The 12954-nt window shown below is 39.7% G+C and overlaps 1 protein-coding gene across 3 annotated transcripts in view; it reads right to left on the bottom strand.

Moving 5' to 3' along the window:
* The window catches only part of LOC140204071 (plastin-3-like), a 146838-nt gene that overhangs the window by 23884 nt on the left and 110000 nt on the right, over positions 1–12954 (bottom strand). For all 3 annotated transcript variants that reach the window (XM_072270365.1, XM_072270366.1, XM_072270367.1), the window contains 3 exons: positions 12031–12112; positions 10419–10584; positions 3469–3611 (listed from right to left, as the gene is read on the bottom strand). In XM_072270365.1, the coding sequence (XP_072126466.1) occupies positions 3469–3611; positions 10419–10584; positions 12031–12112 (391 nt within the window). The remainder of the gene's footprint in view (positions 1–3468; positions 3612–10418; positions 10585–12030; positions 12113–12954) is intronic.

The following is a 12954-nucleotide window of genomic DNA, read 5'->3' as shown; positions in this document are numbered from 1 at the left end:
ACTGAGTTTTTCAAGGGAGTGACTAAGGTGATTGATACATGTAGAGCTACGGCTATTGGCTACATGGATTTTGTTAAGGTATTAACTAGGTCCCTCATAGGAGGCTCATCCAAAAGACCAGTTGCAGATATGGGTAGAGAAATTGGAGATGGAGCTTAATCCAGGGGGAGCTTGTGGTAGAGGTGGTATAGGTGGCATACGGCATGCTTGTATTAATCAAGGAACTAAGTTCAAGAGTTGGGAAATTATGGTGCAGCTTTATAGAATTTTAATTAGGCTGGCTCTGGAATAGTCACAAACAAGAAGAAATCTACAGATGCTGGAAATCCGAGCAACACGCACAAAATGTTGGAGGAACTCAGCAAGCCAGGCAGCATCTGTGGAAAAAAGTGCAGTTGACAATGTAGACAACATAAATGCTGCCTGGCCTGCTGAGTCCCTCCAGCATTTTCTGGAATACTGTATCCAGTTCTAGTTGAGGTATTGTGCAAGATGCAGGTAAGATTTACTAGCATGCTCCCTGGCTTAGAGGGCACATGCTAGAAGGAGAGGTTGAACATATTTGGGTTGTTCTTTTATGGAGTGCAGAGGACAAGGAGAGATCTAATGGAAGTTTATAAGATTACGAGAGGCATAGAGTGAACAACTAGTTTCTTTCTCCCAGGCCAGTAAAATGCTATACCAGAGGGCATGCATTTAAGCTAAGAGGAGGATGCTGAAAGGAGAATTATTTTAAAAACAAAGGGATGGCGGGTACCTGGAATACTGCACCTGGGGAGGTGTTGGAGGCAAATATAATAGTGGTGTTCAAGAGGCTCTTTGATGGGCACATGAATGTACAAGAAATAGGATATGGATACTGTGTATGCAGAGACCATTAGTCTAGTTGGGCACGATTACCGATTTAATTACTGTGGCACAAACCTGTGGGCCCAAGGACCTGTTGCTGTGCTGTATTGTTCTATGTTTAAACCAGTACCCCACAAACCACAATCAGCATCACAAGACCACAACATGGCAGTACTTGATCAACGATGTCACTGCTGAGATTAGTACAAAAATCATAGTGTTTCAATATTTTGGTCTCTGAACCACTGATACAGAGTAACAAGGAAGGTGTACATTTCTGTTGTTCAGAGCAAATTCTAAACCTACAAAATGCAGATCAGGAGATAGAACACAGGCTGTGTAATGGGCAGGGAGAGATAGACAACAGTAATATTTCTGGAGTACCTATGTCTAATCACCAGAAGACAGGGATCTAAGGTGAAAATGAAAAAGACTGTTTAGAACAAAATATTGTTTTAAGAATTATTTAAAATCTTTTACTCTGTTTACCAGTTCTCTCACCACTGGGAAGAAATTCTCTGTACAATCAAAACCCCTCAAAGTGATGGTTACACCTGTCCTTGAGGAATCGGTAAAGAGCCTATGGACATCATGGAACAGATGCTTATGAAAGAGGCTGATCAGGACGAAAAAGCTGTAAATTTAAGTTTGAGGACATAGCGCTGTCTTAATAAGATATATGAAGGAAAAAGCAATCTAGTTGAAAATTTTAATTACAGTATGATCTTTATTCAAGTTCATTCATAGAAGTCAAGTGTCTAGAGGCAGATTTTATTTTTATCTGGCCTTAGCCAATCGTATCTTCTAGAAACGGCTGCACTACTCCTATGTGGCATTAGCAGACTACAGTGGTTCACATAAGTCAGGAATTCCAAAATTCTGATAACATTAACAATAAATGAAAAGCAATACATGTCCAACCTGAGACAGTGTTGGACTCAGGTTAATTTGGATATGATGTGTTTTTCCACTGCATAAATGGCACCTATCCGTCACATTGAGGAATGTACCAGTGTCTGAGATACTATCTTAGAAGCCTTCAGTTGATACATTGCATCATTCAGATGATACACATTGCAGTGTGCTACTGGTGGATGAAGTAAATGTTTAAGTAATTTATCGTACATTATTCTTTGGCCTAGACGGTATTAAGTTTCTTGAATGCTGTGGAAGTTGCACACACTCAGGTAAGTGGAACGTTTTCCAATATCATCCTGAATCAGAAGGTACTTATTCAAAATTACCCCATTTCTGACCACAGTTTAAGTACATGAACTACCAAGTCCTAAAGTGCCTTTACCCAAGTACTTGAACAATTTATGCTTGCAACAAGGATATTGATCATCTACAAACATAGGAGTCAGTCAATTATCGCTTCCATATGATCATAGCTGACCTGCTCAGGTCTCATCTTTTCTGTGCTAGTTCTCTGTAAGTCATCAATCCCTCAATCTCTCAAAAATTATCTACTTCCTCTTTAAATACACCCAACTCAACCCTCATATTCCTCTGGGTAGGTAGAGAATTCCAGAAATATACTCTATGAGAAACAATGCTTTTAAATATCAATCACCTGTAACTAGCGAAAGATACAAGAGATTAGATGCTGTAATCTTGAGTGAAAAACAAACTATGGAAAAATTCAGTGGGTCAGGTAGCATCTGTCGACCACTGCTCTGTCTCCACAAATGTTGCCTGATCCTCTGTGATCCTCTGAGATTGTTATTTGCTCTTTAAATAATTACTTTCAGATACATTTAGAGTACAGTATTGCATTTAGGTGAGCATCGACATCTCACTTGGAAGCATTTGGCTAAAAATTCCTCCTGCCCTATAGAGTGCAATGCCATGTGTACTTAACGTAGCCTTGAATGACGTACCATAACTGGGAGTCTGTCTTCTTACTCAAGTAAGATAGGGAAAGAAAAGCAGAAAAAGTGGCAAAACACTTATTTGGTGGAGACTGGGTGACTGGTGGAAATCCCAGGAAACTGGTGATCTGTGGCTTTGGGAAAGAGGGGAATGATAGAAAAACTCAGGAGAAGTCAACAACATGGCTCATCTTGGAGTGGAGGTCTCAATGCCAAAGTCAGGATGTGTTGGGGAGTGTCAGTAAGGGTGGAGGAGAAAGAGGATACATAGAGAAGGGAAAACAATCACAGGGACTTGAAGATTACCTGTGGCATTGCTGTGGGGATCAGGTTATGTTGTCCTCGGAGTGCCCAACAACAGAAACCCACCAAGAATAATATTGTTCAAGTGCCCTTACAGCACAGCAAAAAGGATATACAGGTGATTAACACCAATCAATACAGCCCTATTGCAGATATCACATCAGGACTGCAAAGTAACATAAGAGTAGGAAGTACATGATCACACTTTCTGGGAACCATGACTCACCCAGAAATGACCTAAAGTAATTTACTGAGGTTAAACTGATTTTTAGTTACAAGCACTGAGAAAAAGAGTTATGTGATCCAATTTCTAGGCAATTGCATTTGAAGATTTAAAACTGATGCGAATTGCAATCTCATTAAACCACACTCAGAATGGAACCATTTTTGCGTACTAGTTGCAGAAACCATCTCTGCTTATACATGATTTTACATGTACAAGTACCTTGATATCCGCATGGAAGTTGTTGATTTTCTGGTAGCCTGCATTCTCCAAATGGTAGTTAGCCCATCGTAACAGCAGTTCCTCTGGAGACAACTTCATCAGATCCTCCAGACTTTCACCATCACGGAGCAAAGCCACCAGTGCTATGGAAAGGAATCCAATTAATCTGTTTCACTCTTGACAACCATTATTCATTTTTTTCATGGCAGTGCCAAAAATTCACATGTAAATTAACTCATTGTCATAGTAGGCATAATATCCTACCTTGAGGCACCTAAGCTTTACCACAAGGTTGGCCATGGCCTACCTGATTTACATTCTACCCTCTTTGTCAATGACGTATTAATTAAAATCAAGGATGCTCAAGAGGACAGAATTTACATTCAAAACACTTACGTCACGGAACGTGGTGCTTCTTTTGACTGCTAAACCCAAATTCATCATTCAGAGTAAACCATTACTCCAGAGCCCAATACTAAGGGGATGAATGGTCTTGGATGGACACAAGTAAATGACATACAAAGTAATGCCTTGGATACAAAGTAAATGGCAGGATACTTGGTAGTGTGGAGGAGCAGAGGGATCTGGGGGTACACGTCACAGATCCCTGAAAGTTGCATCACAGCGAGATAGGGTAGTTAAGAAAGCTTATGGGGTGTTAGCTTTCATAAATCGAGGGATAGAGTTTAAGAGCCGCGATGTAATGATGCAGCTCTATAAAACTCTGGTTAGGCCACACTTGGAGTACTGTGTCCAGTTCTGGTCCCTCACTATAGGAAGGATGTGGAAGCATTGGAAAGGGTACACAGGAGATTTACCAGGATGCTGCCTGGTTTAGAGAGTATGGATTATGATCAGAGATTAAGGGAGCTAGGGCTTTAATCTTTGGAGAGAAGGAGGATGAGAGGAGACATAATAGAGGTGTACAAGATAATAAGAGGAACAGATAGAGTGGATAACCAGCACCTCTTCCCCAAGGCACCGCTGCTCAATACAAGAGGACATGGCTTTAAGGTAAGGGGTGGGAAATTCAAGGGGGATATTAGAGGAAGGTTTTTTACTCAGAGAGTGTTTGGTGAGTGGAATGCACTGCCTGAGTCAGTGGTGGAGACAGATACACTAGTGAAGTTTAAGAGACTACCTGACAGGTATATGGAGGAACTTAAGGTGGGGGGTTATATGGGAGGCAGGGTTTGAGGGTCGGCACAACATTGTGGGCCGAAGGACCTGTAATGTGCTGTATTATTCTATGTTCTATAAGTCAATAAAGCCAGTTTTAGAGGACCACACAATGCAAGAGTTTGTTTTTCAGCAAAGATAAAACGAAACCTTGTCACATAACAGATAATCATTATTTACTTTGTCTAGCATTCCATGTTTATCAACCAGTCTAAGCAGAAAAGCATGAGTAAAGGATGTTCCCATGCTTGATAGCTTAAGCAGCAACTTGGCAGGACAGATGACTCTTCTCTTTAATGAAACCATCCAACTTTGGTCTGGCTACAGTGGGTTGGTAATGTGGCCCTTATAGGTGATTACCTCTCAGACAACCAGATTCTAAATATTCTCAGTTTACAAATACAAATATATTGCATACAGTATCTGCACCTTGAGACCTTAGTTACCTGTACTGAGGGCATATATTCTTCTGAACAGTAGCGAATTCTAGAATAGGGGTCAGCAATCTTTTTGCCTCTGTGGGCCGGATCGCGTATTAATGAGCAGATGGTGGGCCAGATAAATGCCATAAAAAATGTGAAATATGGGAAGTATCTATTTAAATACATCTAGTTATGTTTTGCCTCAAATTAATGAATAACACATGCTAGAAAATCATTTGTGCTTAAGGTTGTCTACCCCTGTTCTAGAGTACTAAAGACGGTTTCAAAGCTGTTTACTCATACTGCAAGTCTGACAGGAAGTGCACTGGAGTCTGTGCTGGGTTGGCGGCTGGCCCCTCCCATGGGTGCTGCTCCCCAGTGGAGAACAACCTGGATTGCATTTGTCTGCAGATGCGCTGGCGTGTGATGACTCATTGCTGCGCGCTGGTTCTTGCAGAAGTGTGGTTTCTAGGATAACATCCTACGAACCATTAATCTTCAGGCCATGATACTCAAGGACTTGGGCAATACTATATTTTTGTGACTGCATGTTTTTCTGTTATCGTAACTCTATATGCTGTGTGTGACTATTGGTACAGTACTTTACACCTTGGCCTGTATACATACTGCTTGGGGCCTGTATACATATGTATGGCTGAATGACAATTGAACTTGAACAGCATGAAGGCATCTGGCACTGTCTTTAGTGGACAAAGACTGAGAAGTCCCAAGAACAAATCAAGGCGCACGTTTTAATATCACCATGTTAATCTGAGCAATTCACCGCTAATATTCAAGGGTATAAATTAAGACGAATGTAAACCTTACTTAAATTCTACAAACAGTAAAAGTCTGAGGTAAGAAGTCTGATCATTTAGTTGTTTTCATCTTCCACCCAATGACCAACCTTCCCAATAGTTCTTTCTCTGGTTCTTAAACTTGCAACTTCTGCATATTTAGCCAGTTTCAGGTTAGTGATCTGAAGTATCAACTCCAATTCTATGTCCACAGATACAACCCAATACCTGACTATGTCCTACATTTTGTTATTATTTCAGATTTCAGGCAACTGCAGTCCTTTACTTTTGCTGCAGATCTGCAACCCTGTGCTCTTCTCACTCTGGCCCCCTTTTCCCCATTGAGCCCATCCCAAAGTCACAAATTCCCTCAATAATAGACATGATAGTTTGGGTTTACCTCTGAATGGCAAATACTGAAACAGTCAAGGCCCATGACATGAATATTTATTTCCTAAAAAATTTTAATTATACCATTACTGACGGTCATCATTAAAGATGTTCAGAGAATTCCACATTAAATGATTCTTTACTCTCCTTAATCTACTCCTTCAAAATTGGCCTGTTGAACTAAGGACCCGGCAAACTGTCCTAAAACCTCATGATATAGTCTGGTGCCGAGTTCTAAAAAAATCATCTTGCAGAAGGTTCCCTGGAAGGGTTTGCCACACTTAAGCCACAAGGAGTGCAGTTGCCGTACACTCGGTTTGAAATAACAGCAAAAGGCCAGGTGTTTGCAATCCTGATTTTCATTTGTGTTTAATGAAAAGCAAACATTGTTAATGAAAACAAAGGTTTATTCTGCCCAAGGAAAACATGGTTTAAATGTCAAAATGCTGACATCAAATATTTCATAAAGAAAGCTGCAGATGCTGGAAATATGAAATAAAACAAAGAATGGTGTAAATACCGAACAGGTCCGGAAGCATTTGTAGAAATGGTTATTGTTTTAGGTTCATGACCTTTCAAATACAGAAAAGCCGGAAACTAAATATCTTCTAAGTTGCAGAAGGGAGAGGGGTAGATGTCTCTGATAGACTCCAGAGAAAGAGAGACTGAAAGATACAAGTGATGGTAATTCTGGCTGAGAATGTGATGAAGGTCTCGTTTGTGTCAATAACCTGTTTGAAGATGCATATAGGAGACAAATGAGGGGAAAAATCCGAGAACTGGAAATGCAAAATACCGGAAAAGCAAAAGGGCTATAAAACTCAAACTGCAGCATTGGAAATAAATGTCAGCCCCGCACCTTTGTGGAGAAAAAAAAGCAGAATCCCTGGTAACGAATGGCTGATTCTGATACAACAGGAAAGACTAGCTTTGTTTTTGAAAATGATGAATCAGTTTTACATCCTGAGGGCTGTATCTTTCCACAGCTTATACTGGGCTTTGCTCAAACAGTATTTCAGATCAATGGTAGAGTGGGATTAGGAAAGAAAATTAAAGTGAGAGGCAACTAGAAGGTCAAATTCATCTTTATGGGCCTAATGAAAGCGGTTGTCCATTCTATGTTTGGTTTCTCTTATATGGAGACCACATCATGAGCATGACCACAGCAAGCTGAATTAGAATACATCCTTCAGTCATCTCTGATGCAGCAGAATGATCAATCAGCAACAGTAACCTGCTTTTGCTTCTTCACAGGTGCTGCTTGACCTGCCAGGAATATCTGGAATATGCTGTTTTTATCTCAGATTCCTAAAAGGTGCAGTATTTCTCATCTTTCAGTTGTAACACTTGTGTCTTTCTCCCACCTTCCCCATTTTTATTTATCTACTCCAGACAGATGAACATCCTCATAGATGATGCCATCAACACCTGGGTGTCACCCAGTCTCTTTTTTTTCCTATCCTGTCATAAATATTACTTTAGTCACCTTCACTTCTTCTACAAGTTAAAACACGTTTGACTTCTAACTTTGCTCTGATGACAGACACATCAATGATTTGAAACACTAACCCATTTGCTATGCTGCCAAGGCCCATTGTGTTTTAATTTCAAAAACCAAAATCACTTTAAAAAAAAACAACCACAGTTTCATTAAGTACAATTCAAAATCGGTAGTTGGTAGTTCCCACTGGGAAACAAAAAGTCAAAAATGGCAAAAATTGATGCTGCAACATATCGACATTTACTTAATCCAGCAGCTCAATAATGGAACAAAAATTGCTCAAATCAGGCTGCCTGTCATCATTTGATTTAAAACAAATGAAGAGTTATTTTGTTCTTTGTTCTTTTATTCTTTCATCTGTGCCAATGCTGAGGGTCTTGAAAAATGCATCTTCTGAACAGATTTCTGGAAACAGGAACTTTAATAGACCAGAATGATCATCCTAAACTTGTCCAATTCCAGAGGACTTAAAACCATAATGAACATAAAATTCCTGCACAACACAGTGGCTCAAATCAATTAGATTACAGGCAGGTTTTATTCCTGTGCCCTACAAATGTCTGTCACACCACTTCACCCAACACTCTCCCCGTTTCATTTTTAGTTAATTTCATTTACAGAACAGATCAATACGTCAACTTCCTATTGTTGATCACTGATGAAGAAAGCAAGCACAATGTAGAATCATTATGTGGGCTGAAGCTGACTTCCACAACTCAACTTCAACAAAAGCTGACCACTTACTCAGGCCACATTATTCAGTATATTAATTAACAATTTAGGTAATGAGATGGAAAGTCACATCTCTAAGCTGCCACTGTCACAAGAAGGGACATACGATGAGTAGTGTTGATTGAAGCAGTAAATTTCCTAGTAATTTATAGCATAAACAATTGGGAATAAAAACACAATTTGAACCTAAAAATGGACAGAATTAAGTATTTTCTGAAAAAGAAACAAAGCAAACATCAGTAAGATCCAGAGGCTACAGAAGTTAAAATATCGTGGTCTGGTACAGAAAGTAATCAAAAATAACAAATTCTGGCACTAAAACATAGCATAGCTTCTGGCCTAGACAGGGTCCCTGGCCAAGTACTAGAGACCTGTGCTGTTCCACTGGCTGGAGTGTTCATTGATACCTTTAACCTCTTGCTTCAGCAGTCTGAGGCACCCACCTGCTTCAAGCAGGCTTCAATTATACCGGTGCCTAAGAAGAACATGGTAATCTGTCTCAATGACTATCATCCAATAGCACTTACATCATCCACTATGAAGAAGTGTTTTGAGAGGTTGGAGATGAAACATATCAAGTCCTGCCTGAGGAGTGACTTAGATCCACTCCTATTAGCCTACTGTCACAACAGGTCAACAGCAGATGCCACTTCATTGGCTCTTAAATTATTCCTGGAAAATGTGGACAGTGAGGCTGCATACACTAGGATGCCCTTCATTGATGACAACTCTGTATTCAACACAATCACCCCCTCAAAACTAATCAATAAGCTCCATGAAATTGGCCTCAATACCTCATTGTGCAACTGGCTCTTCAACTTCCTCACTTGCAGACCCCAGATGGTTCAGATTGGAACAATATCTCCTCCACAATCCCCATGAGTGCACCACAAGATTGTGTGCTTAGCCCCCTCCCTCACCCCTCGCAGAGCTCCAATGCCATACTTAAAATGCTGACAACTCCACTATTGTAGGCCAGATCAAATTTGGTGATGAATCAGCATATAGACGGGGAGATTGACAATCTGGTTGAGTGGTGCTACAACAACAACCTCTCACTCAAAGATAGCAAAATCAAGGACCGCCAGGAGGAAGAAGCTGGAAGTCCATGAGCCAGTCCTCATCAGGGAATCAGAGGTGGAGAGGGTCAGTAACTTTAAATTCCTCAGTGTCATAATTTCAGAGGATCTGTCTGGGTCCAGCTTGTAAGTGCCATTTCAAAGAAAGTAAAGTAACACTTCTGTTTTCTTAGAAGTTTGTGAAGATTCAACATGACATCTAAAACTTCGACAAACTTCTAGGAAAGTATATCGATATGGAAATTTCAATACCCTTTAACATAAACGTCCACAAAAAGTAGTGGATATAGCCCAGTCCATTACAGGCAAAGCCCTCACCACCATTGAGCACCGTCTTAGGAAACCAGTATCCATCATCAAGGAACCCCACTGTCCAAGCCATGCTCTCTTCTTGCTGATGCCATCAGGAAGGAGGTACAGGAGCTTTAAGACCCGTGCCACCAGGTTCAGGAACACTTATTACCCCTTAACCATCAGGCTGTAGAGCCAGAGGGGATAACCTCACCCAACTTCACTTGCCTGACGCTGAACTGTTCCCACAACTTATGGTCTCTCAAGATATTTGGACCATGACCAAGACATTAACCAGGCCTTTCTCAAGTGAAACTGGGAGTGTGGAGTGCATGTGGGGTGTCTGAACTTTATAATTCCTCCACAAATAGCATTTGATATTAGTTTGTTGTTTAAATCTTGGAATAGTAGATTTTGTTTACCAAATATATTAATATAGGAAAATACAATTACATAGAATTTGCTCAGAGATCAGCCCTCATCTTACTCAATGATGGAGCCGGCTAGAGAGGATGTATTGTCCACTGATGATACTACATTCCTTTAGTATTTGTCTTACCTTCATTTCTGCTAAGTTCAATGTCTGCAAACAGCCCAATTTTAATGATCTGCCATAGAAGTCCCAAAACCAAATGGGGTTTTCCTTCTCTTAAGTCTTGTGCACCAATATTGACAACATGACAACCAATAGCAGAGGCAGAGTTCAACGCAAGATTCAAGTTTTCCTACATAAATCAAATATTTAAATATGTTAATATGCAATGAAATAAGCAGGTCAGTGCTAACTTTCCTAAAGTTATATATATGTTGCTACAGTTATATACTGCATCACATTTGAGACACAAGACTGTCCTTACAATTACTGATGCTGGAAACCTGAACATCGCTGGAAAAACTGAACCGCTCAGACAGCACTGGCAGAAACAGTAAACTTCCCCACTGAATCCCCCACCCCACACAGATGCTGCCTGACCTGCTAAGTATTTCCAACATTTTCGTTTTTATTTGTGCTCACAATTCCCAACACAAACTTTTGCCAATTCAAGTTTCGTGTTCATACAGGAATGAAGTATATCTAATTTTAGAATCTTCCAAAGGGCTGAAAGAAGTATGAGACTATTCTCAAAATCAGTTGTCACATAAGCTAGGCAGATAATACTTAGTTTTAAACAGCTTTCCACTTCATATAAATCTTGCTAATGATAACTGGTGTGAACAAAATAATCTGATATACATAGTGCAAGTTTTCCTTGTCTGATAATCCAATTATATTCTCTCATGTACCAAGAAGACTGGTTCCAATCATACAGTATATCAGAGACACAAAATACAAGCTTTGGGATCTCTTCCGCTTTGGAGATCATCATTCAGGTTATCCAGCACATCACTGCGGATCTCAAAAACATGAGTTCCAGTGACAAGGTTGCTTCATTTGGCTTCCTTGCAAACAGAGCTGAAAAACATCATGGATAAAACTGAAGATTCAGCAGCTTTCTCACATTTCTTCTAGTTTCAAGAGGCTGTAGAAGCTTTTTGGCTGAAAATATGCTCTACGCATTCTTTATAAGACCAATGCCCAAATGAGTAATAGAACCTTAATGGAGGGTTTCTTCAATAAAGCTTGCTTCATCTGCATAGCTATAGCAAATTCAAACAACCAATATTTGGACTTTCTATTTGTGCGTAAACACTCAGGACTGACAGGCTATTCACTTTCCTGACAGTCTTTCTAATCTGGCCTGCAACATATTCTGGCAGCAGCGATAACTTACATTTATAACTTAGTTTAAAAAAAAACACTCAAAGATGCTTCATAGGAATGCAACTGCACAGAACTTGGCACTAGATCAAATCAGACAATATTAGTAGGGTGAACAGAGGCCTAGTAAAACAGTATATAGAATCTTGAATTTTATTAGTAAAGAATAGTAACAAAAACTGTAAGTTGTGTTGTTACATTTTATGAGAATTATTTGGTGATTTTTGTTGACTAATCTTTACCTCAGGCAAAAGCACAGCTCATGTGCACATGAAAACTAAACAAATGAGCAATGATTGACTAGTCTAGTAACATTGCCAAAATATCATTTGCATTACCTAAGTTAAATAATTCAAGCATTACTGTGACTATACCTGATGGTTATTATTAATCTCTCAATACAATCAGTTACCTGAATGGTAAATGCTGTAAGTTTTTTTTTGTTGATTGTTCTTTCATCAATTGTATCAGGCACCGACAGGTTGATCATTTTGCTGGAAGTGGAAGATGACAATTAATGGTACAGCAAACCACTCAGCATCTCAAAACTAAACAATAATAGAATCTATGGTTGTTTATGGAAAAGACTTTAGATTCAGTTCACATCATCTATACAAAGAAGCTCAAGTTTTCAAAAAAAAAAACCATAGCATTTCATTTCATGCACATCAATTCCTTTAAAGGAATATCTATCCTATGGTCAAGGGGAAGTTCTGATGCTGAAGTCATAAATCTCATTATTTCAGGTGAAAACCTAAAGAAAGTGACCAAGGATGCTGTTTTAGCCATAAAATTGATTAACAAGCCTTCTGGGATAAAAGCCTGTCTCTCTTCCTCAGTCTGCAATTCCACAATGTTCTCTGAAACCACCGAACAAATTGCTCAATTCTGAAGGCAAATTGGTTCACCACACATACAGTGCAGCAACACACCAACAATGCTTATATTTCAAAGGACATATTTTCTGTTTCCAAAAATCTAAGCAGGCTAGATCACATTGAAACTTTCCTAAACTTCGTTGCTACAGGAGGCAATGGGGGCAGCAGCTTCATCAGTTCATTCTCCTGAGACACAAGAGCACAACCAACTTAGTCAAATTGCAATGTGGATGTGAACAAAATCAAACTGTGACCATTTGAACAATTCACGAGATGACAAAGTTCACCTGTGTTTTGCAAGTTTGTCAGCACATTAGGTAAACACGACTCACTGTGGCACTGTCAGGTTTGACCTCTGTTTGATGTAGGATTGAATTGTTGCAATGTTAACCTCAAGATTGACCAGAAATAGAATCATTTTTCCAGGATTAATCATGCAGAATAAGAAGGTGGCGGGG

The sequence above is a fragment of the Mobula birostris genome, chromosome 10 (assembly GCF_030028105.1).
Source record: "Mobula birostris isolate sMobBir1 chromosome 10, sMobBir1.hap1, whole genome shotgun sequence".
NCBI classification, from domain to species: domain Eukaryota; kingdom Metazoa; phylum Chordata; class Chondrichthyes; order Myliobatiformes; family Myliobatidae; genus Mobula; species Mobula birostris.
This window is presented reverse-complemented; position numbering and strand designations above follow the sequence as displayed.